Source organism: Anarhichas minor, unplaced genomic scaffold (assembly GCF_050575085.1).
Source record: "Anarhichas minor isolate MPS153535 unplaced genomic scaffold, ASM5057508v1 ptg000101l, whole genome shotgun sequence".
Lineage (NCBI taxonomy): Eukaryota > Metazoa > Chordata > Actinopteri > Perciformes > Anarhichadidae > Anarhichas > Anarhichas minor.
In genome coordinates this window covers 67,501-82,658 of record NW_027466547.1, presented here as the reverse complement: position 1 = coordinate 82,658, position 15,158 = coordinate 67,501, and the positions used below count along the sequence as shown (strand labels likewise).

Genomic DNA, 15,158 nt, shown 5'->3' with positions numbered 1-15,158 from the left:
TGGCCAAAAATGCAGTAAGAATTCACTCAAAATTCAGAATGGCTGACTTCCTGTTGGGTTTAGAGCACAGCCCCCAAAGACTATTTTTAAAGTCTGCATGTGATACGTCTGCCTAAAAAATGTGGTACATCTATGAGAAACATACTGCGAGGGCTGCTTCAACAAGATTTGGTAGGGGGCGCCATCAAGCCAACTTCCCATTCTGAAGCGTTGAATCACAACAGATAACTATGTTTCGGACTTTAAATGTGTGTGACATGTTTCTGTATCGAGCATTTTTAATCCCTCAAAAGCGCCTTCGTTCGCCACGGCAACGCGTTCCACAAAAGGTCCAAAGCTTTGTGGCTTTATGAACTTTTTACGTATGTGTGGAACTAATTTGATGTGGATCTGATTTACTTATTAACAGAAGCAAGCAAAGTATAGAGACCTATAGAGTAGCACCACCTGTTCCCACTAGGTGGCGCTATAACTATCTAAATAGTCATGTAGATGTCTTCAGGGTCAGGATGTTATGACATATGAGACATGTGGAACAGATTAAACAATGTATGGCCGAGTTACAACTACTTCCTGTTTCATGGCGAATGGTGTTTCTTTGTCGCCACGGATACAAAGTTCTATAACTTTTTGATCTTTTGATAACTTTTTACTGCAAAAGTCTCAACATCAAACTGACCAAATATAAAGCCAATCGGGTCAAATCTCTAGGAGGAATTTGTTAAAGTACGGAGCCTTGAAATTGTCAAAAAAGATGAGCCCTCTCTCTCTCACCGTTTTTTGGTGTGTCCCAGACTCAGAGTGGGCGACCCCCCAGAGTCCTCTGACAGCTGGAACAAAGGGGACAGCGAGTCCTCGTCCACCAGTGGGGGGGAGACCGGAGGACTGGCCCCGCCCACGTCTCCCTCTAGAGGGTCAGGATCAGGATCAGGAGCAGGTCTGGGTCTGTCCTCCTCCAGAGGGTCAGGATCAGGAGCAGGTCTGGGTCTGTCCTCCTCCAGAGGATCAGGAGCAGGTCTGGTTCGGTGCTCCTCCAGAGGGTCAGGAGCAAGTCTGGGTCTGTCGACTGGAGGTTCTTCCCCAGGAATGTAAGCTGGTCCTGGGATGGAGGTGGATAGCGGGGCAGCAGGACTGGTTCTGTCCTCCTCATTAGCACTGGGAGCTGATTCTGGGCTGGACTCTGGGACTGTGGGGTCAGGATGAGGGGGGTCCGGGTCAGGTTCCTGGCTTGGTTCAGGGTCTGGTTTAGGGTTTGTGTTGAATTTTCTCCTGGAGGTGGACCGACGTCGTCCTGTTGTCTTCTCCTTCACCTCTGAGGACACCAAACAAACGACAACATAAGAACATAAGAGATCTACTGGGTTCAGGTCTGAAGGTCAACAACACACACACAAAAGTTACATTATTCAGTGTGGCTTTGTGGCACAAGGCAGTGAAACTGCCTGTGCCAAAGCACACTGACTGTAATCCTGCGGGCTTAATAAAAATAATAATAACTAGAAAACTAGAAAATTCCTAAAGAAATTTTGACAGTGTGGCTTCTACTGCCCGAAGAAATCGCAATATATACACACGCCAATGTTACCGGTAGTGTCATTCAGGTTCAATTGAGATAGCGCTACTCTCTTTTCTGCATTTTAGATTCATACTCTTGGATTGAATCTTGTATTTGTGGGGCTTTTATTTTGAAAGGGTGGGACTGGGTGGGTGAGAGAGGGGGAGAGGAGACAGAATCATAATGTTTGATGGTACCAGACGCAGACGGTACCAGTTTTGTCTATTGCTCTGGAGCTCACATTTGTAACAGTGTCGTATTTGCAATTTCCAGGCGCTGTGTATGATGGTCACAGAAATGCATGGCCGCGTCATCCAGAGTCATGCCAGTACCCTCGACGTGCGTGAAGTTGCTTGCAGCTTTAATTGTTGGAATGCTGTTAAGCATTCCAACAATTTCTTCATTCAAAATCAAAAGATTTTCTTTATTCAAAATCTTTATTCTTCTTTATTGTTGGAATACTGTTAAGCACACACACCCCATTTCAAAATACAACCCCCAAAGAGTGAATTCTAACTGAAATGCTTGTGATGAAGCCTGGCATTTAATAACCTCTGTTTATGTGTGTCAAACATTATGATTATGTCTCCTCTCCCCCTCTCCCCCCCACCCAGCCCCACCCTTTCAAAATAAAAGCCCCATGGTTGAACTGTATTTAAACAAGCTCAAAATTTGTTTTTTTTGTTTAAAAAAATGAATGCTCTTACTAATACTGCGACAACTACTGCTGCTGCTGCTAATATAGTATTACTACTACTGCTACTACTACTACTACTACTTCTTCTACTATAACTTTTGCTGTTGCTACTATTACTACTACTGCTATTACTGCTACCATCAATATTATTACTACCACTACTGCTATTACTACTACTATTACTTATACTACAACTGCTACTACTACTACTGCTATTCATGCTACTAAAAGTAGTAATACTACTACAGCTATTAGTACGACTGCTACTAGTACTACTACTGCTGCTACTTCTTCTACTGCCATTACTATTACTACTACTACTACTACTACTTCTACTACTGTTATATTAAATGCTACGACCAATACTACAGCTATTACTATGACTACTGATACTACTTCTTCTACTACTTCTTCTAATTACTAATGCTTCTACTACTAATAATACTTCTACTACAACTACAACTTTTACTACTACAAATATCACCACTGATGAAATTTTTTAAGCCACAGAAACCATTTGAATATCAAAATGTTCAGCTTTTTCGGGAGAGGGGTGATATGACTTTTCATAGTTGTAATCTTTAAACTTTTTGAATTATTAAGCTGTTTGCAATTTGTTTTTAATTGGATATCTATTTTCAGCAATGTTTTTGCAATTAATTTCAGATTTCAGCATTCCAACGCATTTTCAGCAGGAAATGCATTTTCTAGTTCTTTTTATTTGTTGGAATGCTGTTAAAAACATTTGTATTTTGCCACTGTGTCCACAATCTTCACTCTTCATGCATAATTTCTGGATGTAGAAGTAGCTAATCTTGTCCTTGTTGTAGACAAATGACTGTGGAATCCCACAGATTTACACATTTGGCACAGAAGCCTGTAATTGAGAGGAAAACCAACTTTCTGCTCCATAGAGACCAATGTTAAATTTTGCTTCAAAAACATCTTCCACTGAACACGGTACCCCATTTCTAGATCGCCAGTTCAGCCACATTTTTTACACTACAGACACAATTTTTACAGGATCTGTTCTTCAACTCATCCTTCCTCTCATGTATTAATCTCGGAGCAATAGGAACTACGGTTATGGTTTATTGTTTGAGAGGTGTTTCCCAGTTGTATCTCCATTAAAAGGCTGGAGGCACACAGCTGTTTATGATTGAGCTCATTAGTGAAGCTGATAAACACAGACTCACAGACTCTCCAACAGGTGCGTCTTCACCATGGCAACCAGTTACACGCACGCAGGCACTCTCTGTCTCTCTCAACACACAGACACACATGAGTTGGAGATATTCATGGCAGATCGTTAGACCTCCTGTCTGTCTGTCTCACTCACTCACTCACTCAGTCCATAAAACTGTCTGTCTGCCTGTCTCACTCACTCAGTCCATATAACTGTCTGTCTTTCTCACTCTCTTCTCTCTCTATCTTTCTGTCTATGTCTCTATCACTCTCTCTCTCTCATACAGTCATTCAGGTCTATGAGATTTTGAGAGGACTTTTCCCTTTCAAAATGTTCAGCTTTTTCAGGAGACGGGTGCTTTGATTTTTCATATTTGTAATCTTTAAACTTTTTGAAGCTAAGGATCTCTATGGAGAAAATCTTCAAATCCTGTTAAACTTCTTCAACTTTCAAAGCCTTCTTCTTCTCATACTTTCAGCTACAGACACCATAGTTAGACATTTCAACTAGAAGGGTTTTCAGCAGTGCAGTTCAAATGCTTTCGAGCTTCAACATTTTTCAGACAGGTAGTCTCCCATTTCTTAATTTTCAGCAATTATTTTACAATTAATTTCAGCTTTCAGCATTCCAACGCATTTTCACCAGGAAATGCATTTTCTAGTTCACGTTCTTTCACGTTGTTCTTTTTAATGCTGTTCTTTCACGTTGTTCTTCCTTCACGTTGTTCTTTTTAATGTTGTTCTTTCACGCTCTTTTTAATGTTGTTCTATAACGTTATTTTTCACTGTGTTCTTTTTAATGTCTTATAACATTCTTTTTCACAGTGTTCTTCTTAATGTTTTATAACGTTCTTTTTCACGTTCTTTTTAATGTTTTATAACGTTCTTTTTCACCGTGTTCTTTTTCACCGTGTTCTTTCACGTCGTTTTCTCTGTGTTCTTTTTATTGTTGTTCTTTCACATTTGTTTCACAGATGTCGATGTTTGTTTAAAACTGGTCTCTGTTTGTTTTAAAGTGACGTTGCTTCAGACGCATGTTAAAGGCTGAATCTGTTCAAGTATAAAAGAAAGCCGACGTTTCACAGCAACATCTGTGTACATTGGCTCACTGGGGCGACTGTGGCTAAGTGGAGCAGGTCTGTCCTTCAATCAGAGGATCGGTGGTTCGATCCCCGGCTCTGCTAATTGCATGTCGATGTGTCCTTGAGCAAGACACTTAACCCCAAAAATGTCTCCCGTAGCTGTGCCTACGGTGTAGAAATGGGATAGAATCCGAATTGTAAGTCGCTTTGGATAAAAGCGTAATGTGCAGTCCAGAGGAGCAGAAATCCAGCTTGATGGAATGTTATCAGTTTTTTTGATAAAGTATTTGGTAAAAACGAACAGGACAATGAAACAGAGACATGAACATCAGCTGTAAACACACCTGTCTTCTGGGGGGTTTTCTTCTCCTTGGCGTCCATGTTCTCTTCATCCTCTACCTGGGCTTGGCCTCGACTCCGTCCCCTGTACACAAAAACACAGGTATGTAGTACTTCTGATTACATCACTGTTTCATACTAATGCAGCTGTGTCATTTTAAATACTTTATAAATGTAATAATTGGGCTATATACAACTTATTAAAACATAGTAGTTTATTAGTTGATTTATTTTTTATTTAAATAATCAGAATCTGCAAAGGAGCCTAACTAGTAATTAATATTGTGAAATAAATGACGTTAAAGAACTTATTTCTCTCTGAGATGTAGTGGATTAGAAGTATAAAGTTACATCAAATGGAAATACTTCAGTAAAGTACAAGTACCTTAAAAATTGTACTTAAGTACAGTACTTGAGAAGCCTAAATTTACCTTGTGAATTTAGAATTGTTAAAAGGGCACAGACTCCATCTTAATGTATCTCTCAAAGTTCACCAGATTGATGCATTTAACTTTAAAATGTAAAACATTTTGTTCTGGACCGTGGACCCCGACCGTGGACCCCCCAGAGGGTCTGAGGTCCAGTCTCACTAAATTATTATTGGTGCACCGGGAGAGCAGTTCATCACCACAGTGAAAAAGTACTTCTTCAAAGGTTAAACACAAACAAATATGGATTGAAGCAGAATATTCTGTTTGATAAAAACATGTTGTACATTGTGTTTTTAATAATGTTGACTTTTGGAGTTATTGATAACGTTTGGATCCCACGAGTCTTTAACAATCCTAGGCAGCCACCACTGAAATCTACAAACAGTAAGATAACAATAATAATAACAATAGTAACATGTGTGAGGATTTAAACACAATGAAGAGTCTTAATGCAGAAACACACTGTCAGCACATTTTACAGTGTTTTCTGAGATACATCTAAGATAAGATGATGTCACTCTAATAACATCACACTTCATATATTCAGCTCATTGTTTCAGCTCCACTGATCGATCTCAGTCCTGATCCAGACTCACTTCTTCCTTGATTTGGAGGGTGGAGGAGGTGTGGAGGGCACAGAGCGGCCATCTTTCCGAGGTCGCCCACGACAACGCCTCTCGAGGGCGGGGCTAGTAGCGGCGGCTTTGGCCCGAGTGACGGGGGGGGTCTGTCCACTGTCCCGAGACTCCTGAGACTGGGCCTCAGATGGCATTCTGGGTAAAAAAAAAAGAAAAACAGAAAGGGGGGGGGGGGGTGTTCAGATTAGATCCAACTAACTATTTTGGTTTGGTTTAGTCTATTAAATATTTATTATACTTATTATAGTCTTTTGTCACATTTGTGATTAAAATATTAAGTAAGTTTCTACAGCTGATATTTAAATGTCTCAGAGACATAATTAATCAACATTTAAATAGATTTATTATCTACAGTTTCTACTTTAATACATTTTTATGTACCTCGGTTCTAGGGTTAGGGTACAGTGAGGAATAAAACTAATAATGACAGTCAATCAGATGCGAGCTAATACGTCATGTCAACAAACTACCAATCAGATTCGAGTTAATACGTCATGTAAACAAACAGCCAATCAGATGTGAGTTAACACGTCATGTAAACAAACAGCCAATCAGATGTGAGTTAACACGTCATGTAAACAAACAGCCAATCAGATGTGAGTTAACGCGTCATGTAAACAAACAGCCAATCAGATGTGAGTTAACACGTCATGTAAACAAACAGCCAATCAGATGTGAGTTAACACGTCATGTAAACAAACAGCCAATCAGATGTGAGTTAACACGTCATGTAAACAAACAGCCAATCAGATGTGAGTTAATACGTCATGTAAACAAACAGCCAATCAGATGTGAGCTAACACGTCATGTAAACAAACAGCCAATCAGATGTGAGTTAACACGTCATGTAAACAAACAGCCAATCAGATGTGAGTTAACACGTCATGTAAACAAACAGCCAATCAGATGTGAGTTAACACGTCATGTAAACAAACAGCCAATCAGATGTGAGTTAATACGTCATGTAAACAAACAGCCAATCAGATGTGAGCTAACACGTCATGTAAACAAACAGCCAATCAGATGTGAGTTAACACGTCATGTAAACAAACAGCCAATCAGATGTGAGTTAACGAGTCATGTAAACAAACAGCCAATCAGATGTGAGTTAACGAGTCATGTAAACAAATAAGAGTATTTCTACAGTGTGGTACAACTACTTATACTATAACAGAGTATTTCTACGGTGTGGTATTAGTATTTTTAATGAAGCAATGTTAAGAGGTCTGAATACTTCCTTCACTACTACATATGTGTACCAGGTCAGTAGACCACTAACAGTTCATAAGACTAGTTAGTTATCACAGGAACCAGAACGTGAACTACAACGTGAACCAGAACATGAACTACAACGTGGACCACAACATGAACCAGAATGTAGACCAGATCGTGGACCAGAACAGGATTAAGCAAGTATGTTAATAAACCAGATCGTGGACCAGAACAGGATTAAGCAAGTATGTTAATAAACCAGATCGTGGACTAGATCAGGATTAAGTGAGTATGCTAATAAAACAGAACGTGGATCAGAACAGGATTAAGGGACTATAATAAAACCATTTTAACGTTACACTAATGATTAACCTCTGAATGTGTAACGTTTATTTAACCTTTAAACTCTAACTTCATTCAGACGTCACGTGTTTAACACAAATTAAATGTTTTATTTACTTAAATTCAGCTGAATAGTAGAAACACAGCAGCTAGCTGTTAGCTGTTAGCAGTTAGCTTCCTCGGACCGCCCAGTTGACTGATAACTTCTCTGTTAGCATTAGCATTAGCTAGCTGTTAGCGCACCAGACTCGAGCGCATCCCGACACCGTCGCGCGCTCACTCGTCTCCTCACTATAAACGTGACAAACACTCGTGAAGAGTTTACCGCCACAAACAGAGATGATGAAGAAGAAGACCAGTACTGAGACTCGAGAGCTGAAGAACCTCCTTACTGATTAGATGAGGTTCTCTTCTTCCTCTCCAGATTTAAACTGATCAGTTTAAACACAACAGAGAACTTCTCCGAGAGATGACGTCAGCGTCACTGTTCACACGGAACATTCCCGGTGATCGTTAAAAGAGAAAAACACGGTTTAACGCTGAAAAATAGGCCAAAAATTAAAGTTGAATCGGTCGCTCCGTCACGGAGGCCATGTTGTTTAGGGAGCGACCGAAGCACCGCCTGTCAGCGACAGAGGGAGTAAAAGTAGGTCCACAGAAAACATCCGCTCTGGTACCGGAGCAGCAACATTTACCGGACAGAGTTCATGTGTTACGACCGGAGAAAGGCCTCCTTCACCGAGAGGAATCGTTTAACACGTGTCTGTGTGTCTGTAGCGGACTCTTTTCTGTGTTTGTGTAGTGAGAAAAGTGTCTGACCCCGCGGAGGGATCTATGGTGGGCTGCTCTAGTGAAGCGGTCTCTGTCATCAGACCTGAAGACCCGGACTGGATCAAAGAGGATCCGGACTGTGCAAACAGGAAATACATTATTTAACTTTATATTATTATTATATATTATAAATATAACATCAGTCGTCTTTACTGAACCACTAGAACAACCTCAATGATGGCGAGAAACACCTAATGGACCACTAGAACCCCCTAAAGAACCACTAGAACAACCTCAATGATGGCGAGAACCCCCTAATGGACCACTAGTACCCGCTAAAGGAACTCTTGAGCCTCCTCAGTGAACACTAAAACCATCTAAAGAACCACTAGAACCAACTCAATGACTGCTAGAACCACCCAAAGAACCTAGAGCAACCTCAATGACTGCTAGAACTACTTAAAGAACCACTAGAACCACCTCAATGATGGCGAGAATCATCTAATGTGCCATAGGAACCACCTAATGGGCCATAAGAACAAACTAAATGACAGCTAGAACCACTCAAAGAACCACTAGAACCACCTCAATGATGTCGAGCAACACCTAATGGGCCAGTAGAACCACCTTAATAACCACTAGAACCCCCTCATTGACTGCTAGAACCCCCTCAATGACTGCTAGAACCACTCAAAAGAACCACTAGAACCACCTCAATGATGTCGAGCAACACCTAATGGGCCAGTAGAACCACCTTAAGAACCACTAGAACCTCCTAATAGAACAATAAACAAATGGGTGACAAATGACAGTAAAACTCAACATATACTCGAGACAAACACAATTACACCTCCTGAATCAGTACTTTAATTGAAAGTTGACAAAAGTATTCATACATTAAAAAGAACAGCAACAACATCATGGACACAGACGGGTTCCTGATGTTTAATGTTGTCATGGACACAGACGGGTTCCTGATGTTTAATGTTGTCATGGACACAGACGGGTTCCTAGATGTTTAATGTTGTCATGGACACAGACGGGTTCCTAGATGTTTAATGTTCTCATGGACACAGACGGGTTCCCAGATGTTTAATGTTGTCATGGACACAGACGGTTCCTAGATGTTTGTTCTCATGGACACAGACGGGTTCCTGATGTTCAGATGAACTTCACTCCTCCATCGCTCACGTAGAAGGAGCTGCTCCTGTAAGCCTTGGTCCTGGAGGAGGAGGTGCAGTGGATGGTGAAGACTCGCCGTCTCCTCTGCTCCTCGCTGCCTCCTGCTGTGGAGGCCATGTTGTTTGCGGCCTCCTGCCGGGAGCAGAGCAGCCGGTGGGTCACCAGCCGTTGCCAGGGGCGACAGAGGTACGGTCGGTCGTCGGAGGAGGGTCCAGTGTAGCTCCTCCTGATGGTGTGGCAGGTAGCGAAGACGGTGATTCTGTAATCCCTAAAAGAAGGAGCCACAGATTAGACTGATTCATTCAACAAAGATGTGAACCCAGCATGCAGTGTGTTTCATCACGTTCCTTCAGAACAGCTTCGGTTCTCCATCTGTGAGGGAATCATTCACTCATTTGGTGGAAAACGTTGTACAAAACATCTGTTCAAAATCTCCCTCCCAAAAAACACCTTATCTTCTATTAAAATCATCTGAAAGATCCAAGAAGGATCTCAATGACCACTAGAAACACCTAAAGGACTGCCAGAACTTCCACATTGACCACTAGAACCACATAAAACACCCATACAACCTCCTCAGTGACCACTAGAAAGACCTTAAGAACCCCGAGCGCCCCCTTAATAACAATAAGAACCTAATAGACCACCAGTACCACCTAAAGGACCACCAGAGCCTCCTCAATGACCACTACAACCACCTAAAGGACCACTAGTAGCACCTGATGTACCACTATAACCACCAAAAGGAGCTCTAGAACCACCTAATGGACCACTAGTACCACCTGATAGACCACTAATGCTACCTAAAGGACCACAACAACCACCTAAAGGATATATAATTTGGGTATATCTATATTCAAGAAGTCTAGTAGTAGTAACGTCTCTGTGTAGTAAACAGCTGCCAAATCAAATAAAGAAAGTACACATCAATTATATTTTAACTAATATTATTCTCATTTTTCAAATTTAACTGGATGGATTATAAATAATACATAGAAATACATAGATAAATGTTCTTCTCATTTCAAGTAAAATAACGGCTGGAATAAATTAGAATAAATTACGTAACAAAATTAATTTAAAAAATATTTTCACTGAATTGCGCTGCAGCTTTAAATTCAGTTCATTCAGGGTGAAGTGAAAAAGCCACGATATTATATTTTTCTCATCTTCCAAAATGAGAAATTAGTGTTGGAAGATTTCACCTCTATGAGTCTGTCCAGTCAGAGCCTAATAAACTCAAGTTTATATTTGATTAGGTTTCTGATTCACCATCTGGTTTAAATAAATGTTCATTGTAGTCTGAACAACAAAACGACCACAAACAACTTTCTTCATTTATTAGAAATATTTGTGGTTTCATGATCTGATATTTCCCTCAATAACCTTTATTATGGAAACAATTAAAGTCAGAGAGAGCTGGAGAGACTAAACACTTTTTACATCATTCCTGAGTGTTTGATGAGTTTTATAATTTAAGAGAAACAATAATCATATTCTGGGTTATTTAATAATGATGTCACAGTCACAATTTCAAAACATACAGACGCAAATAATTCATAAATAAGACGATCGCATTCCGCCGGTAGAAATCGATCCTGCGCTTATAAACAGAACACAGGACACAGTTTAACAGACTACAGAGAGAAACACCTCTAAAGTGGTGATTACTGTGTGTCTTTATTAGTTATTAGTATTATTAGTTACTGTTATTAAGTACAGTGATCATGTGAACAGACGTCGCTTCACGAGACGCAACTGAGGAAAGGACGTCTCATGTATTTTAAAACATGTTTCCTCGTTTCCTCTCTCCTCGCATGGTTTCCTCCATGGATCCCTGGTGGGAGGGACTAAGACGCAAGGAAAGGACCCAAGTGAGGGAAACGGGGATGCAATTAAGAGACTTGAGAAGTACCCTTGGTCAGTGTTTTTCCTGCACCGCTGAACAAGTGCCGTAAATGCTGGAATAATTCCGCTGCATAAAAAAACGCCCTTCAAAATAAAATCACAACTTTTTTTTTTTTTTTTGTCAGGCAAAGGCCCGCGACCCACTGAAAACGGGTCCGCGACCCACTTTTGGGTCGCAACCCACCAGTTGAGAATCACTGACCTAATCACTAGTACCACCTAAAGGACCACTAGTACCACCTAATATACCACTAATACTACCTAATAGAACACAACAACCACCTAAAGGAGCTATAGAACCACATCATGGACCACTACAACCACCTAAAGGATCTCTAGAACCACTTAATAGACCACTAATACTACCTAAAGGACCACTACAACACTTTAAGGACCTCCAGAAACTCCTCAATGACAACTACAACCATCTAGTCCAGGGGTCCCTAATAGGCGGTTCAGATCCGGACCCAGATGCCGTTGTATCCGGACACAGGACCTAAAACCGATAGATAATTGAGAATTATTAAATTTTGACGGAGCACTTCTATTTTAACCGGCGCAGCTTTTTCAGCCTTTACGGCACTTGTTCAGCGGTGCAGGAAACACACCGACCAATGTGTTGTGAATCACATCACGTGATGCAGCACAGCCAATCAAATATGGGTATTCTGACAAGTTTCCTGACTCGAGTGAGATGTAAACACACCGGGGGAGAGACGAGGAAAGAGAAGGAACAGCAGGAGAAAAATACGTGAGTCAGAGAAATTATTTCACATGACGTTCTCCAAAGAGAGACAAGTGGTCAAAGAGACCAGTCTTTAACCAAGAATGAACAGACTCTTATAGGTTCATTCTTCACACGGACAGGTTGAAACCAGCGTGTCTCATATGTTTAGAGACCGTGACGATTAATAAAAGCGGTAATATGAAGCGACACTACGAGACAAAGCACAACTCTTTAGAGCAAACGTATCCACTCACATCTAAATGAAGACACAGAAAATAAACCTAAGAGCCCAAAATGATCAGAATCCTAACACATGAATTCACTTCACAACAAGGATGTTAACAGAGAGAATAGAGCTGAAACAAGTGGTTTAATAACCACAGATAAAGTCCATGAACACTAATTTATCTTGTTAGAAGATGAGAGAAATATAATATTGTGGCTTTTTGATTGACATCACTTCACACCTGAATGAACTGAATTTAAAGCTGCAGGACAATTCAGTGAAATTAATGTTTCTAAAATTAAGTATTTTATTTGCTTTCTGTTATGTAGTTTATTCTTTAATCCAGCTCTTATTTTACTTGAAATGAGAAGAACATTTATCTATGTATTTCTATGTATTATTTATAATCCATCCAGTTACATTTGAAAACTGAGAATAATTAAGTTTGTTATTATTTATAAAAATATAATTGATGTGTACTGTCTTTTTGATTTGACAGTTGTTGACTACAGAGACGTTGTTACTACTAGGCTTCTTGAATATATATATATATATATATATATATATATATATATATATATATATATATATATATATATATATATATATATATATATATATATATATATATATATATATATATATATATATATATATATATATATTAGTGCTGGGCAACAATTACAATTTTTAATCGTGATTAATCTCATTGTTATGCGCAAAGTTCAATAATGAATTATGAATTATGAATGAATTTAAAGTTCTGCTATATGAACAAAAGGTCAATAACATTTGGTTTGTAAACACTTTAAACACATCAGGTTCTTGTTAGCAGCAGTATTCCCTTTACACAGCAGCAGTTATAACACAGTTATAATGATTCTGATCATAGATATTCAGCCGGTGTTCACAACTTTATCTTCATGTGTAAGAGATGCTATTTAAATATACACCTTGAAAACTGAAACCTATCTACGTCATGTTTTTATGTTTGTTAAATTCTCAGTAGTGATACTAAATGATGCTTATTATACATATTACAAACAAAACACTTTAAAAACTCTAAAACAATAATTTAATGAATCATTTATTTTTAGCTTTTCTTGGTATTTAGGTCAGACACATGTGCAACGCTGATTACCGTAATATGTGTGGTATTTGTTATAAATGTACGTTGGTACATAGAGGGTGATAAGAAGCTGTACATGGAGGGACTTAGGACCCAGGGGAATGTAGGTGAAGCATGAACCTGTAGTCTGTACCGTGGCAGTAACCTGCATGAGGAAGTTATGCTAATAAAGAGTTGAGTTAAGAGCAGTTTGTTCTCTCGTGCTTATGTGTTCATTTAAAAACACCACAATATGTATTTTAATATTGTCACGTTTGATCCTGTAACGAGGCGATCGTGTGTGTGTGTGTGTGTGTGTGTGTGTGTGTGTGTGTGTGTGTGTGAGACAGGAGGGACCGACGGTGACGGAGTGTAGGACCGGACCTTTGCCAGAGGAGATTTTCTCAATCTGGACCTTTTGGAATTTTAATTGAAGACCCCTGATCTAGTCGATGAATAGCTACCTTAGCAGCCGACCCAGCAGCTCTGCACACTTGCTGAGTTTCTCTTCCTGTTTGGCGATGCTGGCCCCGCCCTCGCAGCGGTCCAGCCAGTAGAAAGCGGAGATGCTGTCGATGAGGAGTGCGAGTCCGGGCCGCGATGACAGGGAAGTCTCCAGAAAGTGGAGGGTGAGGACGAGCTGGGAGGAGGACGAGCAGTGGACAACCAGGAGGCGAGACAGGCACGAACGCAACGCTGCCTCATCTGAACCGGAGCAAGACAAGCCGGTAGAACAAGCTAGAGAGACAGAGACAGATTTTCATAATCTTCAGTAATTCATTGACAGACTATGGATGAATGTCAGTTTTTGCAGCCACAGTCTGAACATCCAGAGTTGAATTATGTTCCCAGTACGACCCCCGTTGTGTGTGTGTGTGTGTGTGTTATATATGTGTGTGTGTGTCATATGTGTTATATGTGTGTGTGTGTGTGTGTGTGTGTGTACCAGCATTCAGTCTGCTGTCCAGGATGCTGACCAGTCGTAACATGTCCAGACTGTAGTTGGTGTCCACAAACACAACGTCCACCTCCAGACCGCCGGATGCTACCGGCAACACGCAGCGACACAGCAGGTGGTAGAGCAATTCTGTCTTACCTAAAACACACACACACACGCATATATATATATAACACACACACACAGGGACTTTACAGGAAGTTCAAACCAGGTAACGGTAGAAGTACTTCCTGTGAAGTGAACTCACCTGTTCCCTCTGTTCCATACAGCTCAACCACCTCACCTGTGAAACACATGTGAGCTGATCAGTCAACACTCATCTGTAATAATGCTAATATATTTATGCTTTGGTTCCCTGATGTCATGTGACCCGTGCTGACAGGAAGTGGGCGTGGTCAGTCACCATGGTTGGGTCCTCCATCTTCAGGAAACATTTGAGGTTCGATGTCCTTCAGACAACGACGGGCCTCCAGACGAGCAAAAAGCTGCAGAGACACAACTGATCAGTCTACAGTCTGTAGACTGTAATATACCGTACCATCATCTGTTAATATACCGTACCATGTCTGTTTATAGACCGTACCATCATGTCTGTTTATAGACCGTACCATCACTAGTCAGTAGTCTCTTGTAAAATGACGAGCTGAATCCTCTAGAAGTAATCCAGGTATTAGTCTTATGTTTCCCAATGTATTTAGTCCCCTTTATCCTTCAAACTTAGATAAAGTTGGAAAGATATTCAAAGATTCGGACTTCCCGGTTCAATAAATCGTTAGCGAAAAGTTGCTAAAATACAA

The 15,158-nt window shown here is 40.3% G+C and overlaps 3 protein-coding genes across 12 annotated transcripts in view; 1 reads left to right on the top strand and 2 right to left on the bottom strand.

Annotated features, from left to right (window-relative positions):
- The window catches only part of LOC142939544 (histone-lysine N-methyltransferase 2C-like), a 60,358-nt gene extending 52,212 nt beyond the window's left edge, over window positions 1-8,146 (bottom strand). For 6 of the 9 annotated variants that reach the window (XM_076082728.1, XM_076082731.1, XM_076082730.1 and 3 more), the window contains exons 1-4: window positions 7,874-8,145; window positions 5,886-6,062; window positions 4,864-4,943; window positions 775-1,312 (exon numbers count right to left, since the gene is read on the bottom strand). In XM_076082728.1, coding sequence (XP_075938843.1) covers window positions 775-1,312; window positions 4,864-4,943; window positions 5,886-6,061 — 794 coding nt within the window. In that variant the 5' untranslated portion in view covers window position 6,062; window positions 7,874-8,145. Of the gene's footprint in view, window positions 1-774; window positions 1,313-4,863; window positions 4,944-5,885; window positions 6,063-7,873 lie in introns of all 9 variants that reach the window. The other 3 variants (XM_076082733.1, XM_076082729.1, XM_076082735.1) reach the window with 2 other exon arrangements.
- The window catches only part of LOC142939545 (5'-AMP-activated protein kinase subunit gamma-1-like), a 42,976-nt gene continuing 34,861 nt past the window's right edge, over window positions 7,044-15,158 (top strand). For both annotated transcript variants that reach the window (XM_076082739.1, XM_076082738.1), the window contains exons 1-3: window positions 7,044-7,340; window positions 8,284-12,093; window positions 13,754-14,476. The gene's annotated coding sequence lies outside the window, so the exon portion shown is untranslated. The remainder of the gene's footprint in view (window positions 7,341-8,283; window positions 12,094-13,753; window positions 14,477-15,158) is intronic.
- The window catches only part of xrcc2 (X-ray repair complementing defective repair in Chinese hamster cells 2), a 9,704-nt gene continuing 3,424 nt past the window's right edge, over window positions 8,879-15,158 (bottom strand). Inside the window, exons 3-7 of the mRNA XM_076082725.1 lie at window positions 14,765-14,846; window positions 14,609-14,644; window positions 14,350-14,499; window positions 13,868-14,141; window positions 8,879-9,702 (exon numbers count right to left, since the gene is read on the bottom strand). Of these exons, the coding sequence (XP_075938840.1) occupies window positions 9,414-9,702; window positions 13,868-14,141; window positions 14,350-14,499; window positions 14,609-14,644; window positions 14,765-14,846 (831 nt within the window). The 3' untranslated portion in view covers window positions 8,879-9,413. The remainder of the gene's footprint in view (window positions 9,703-13,867; window positions 14,142-14,349; window positions 14,500-14,608; window positions 14,645-14,764; window positions 14,847-15,158) is intronic.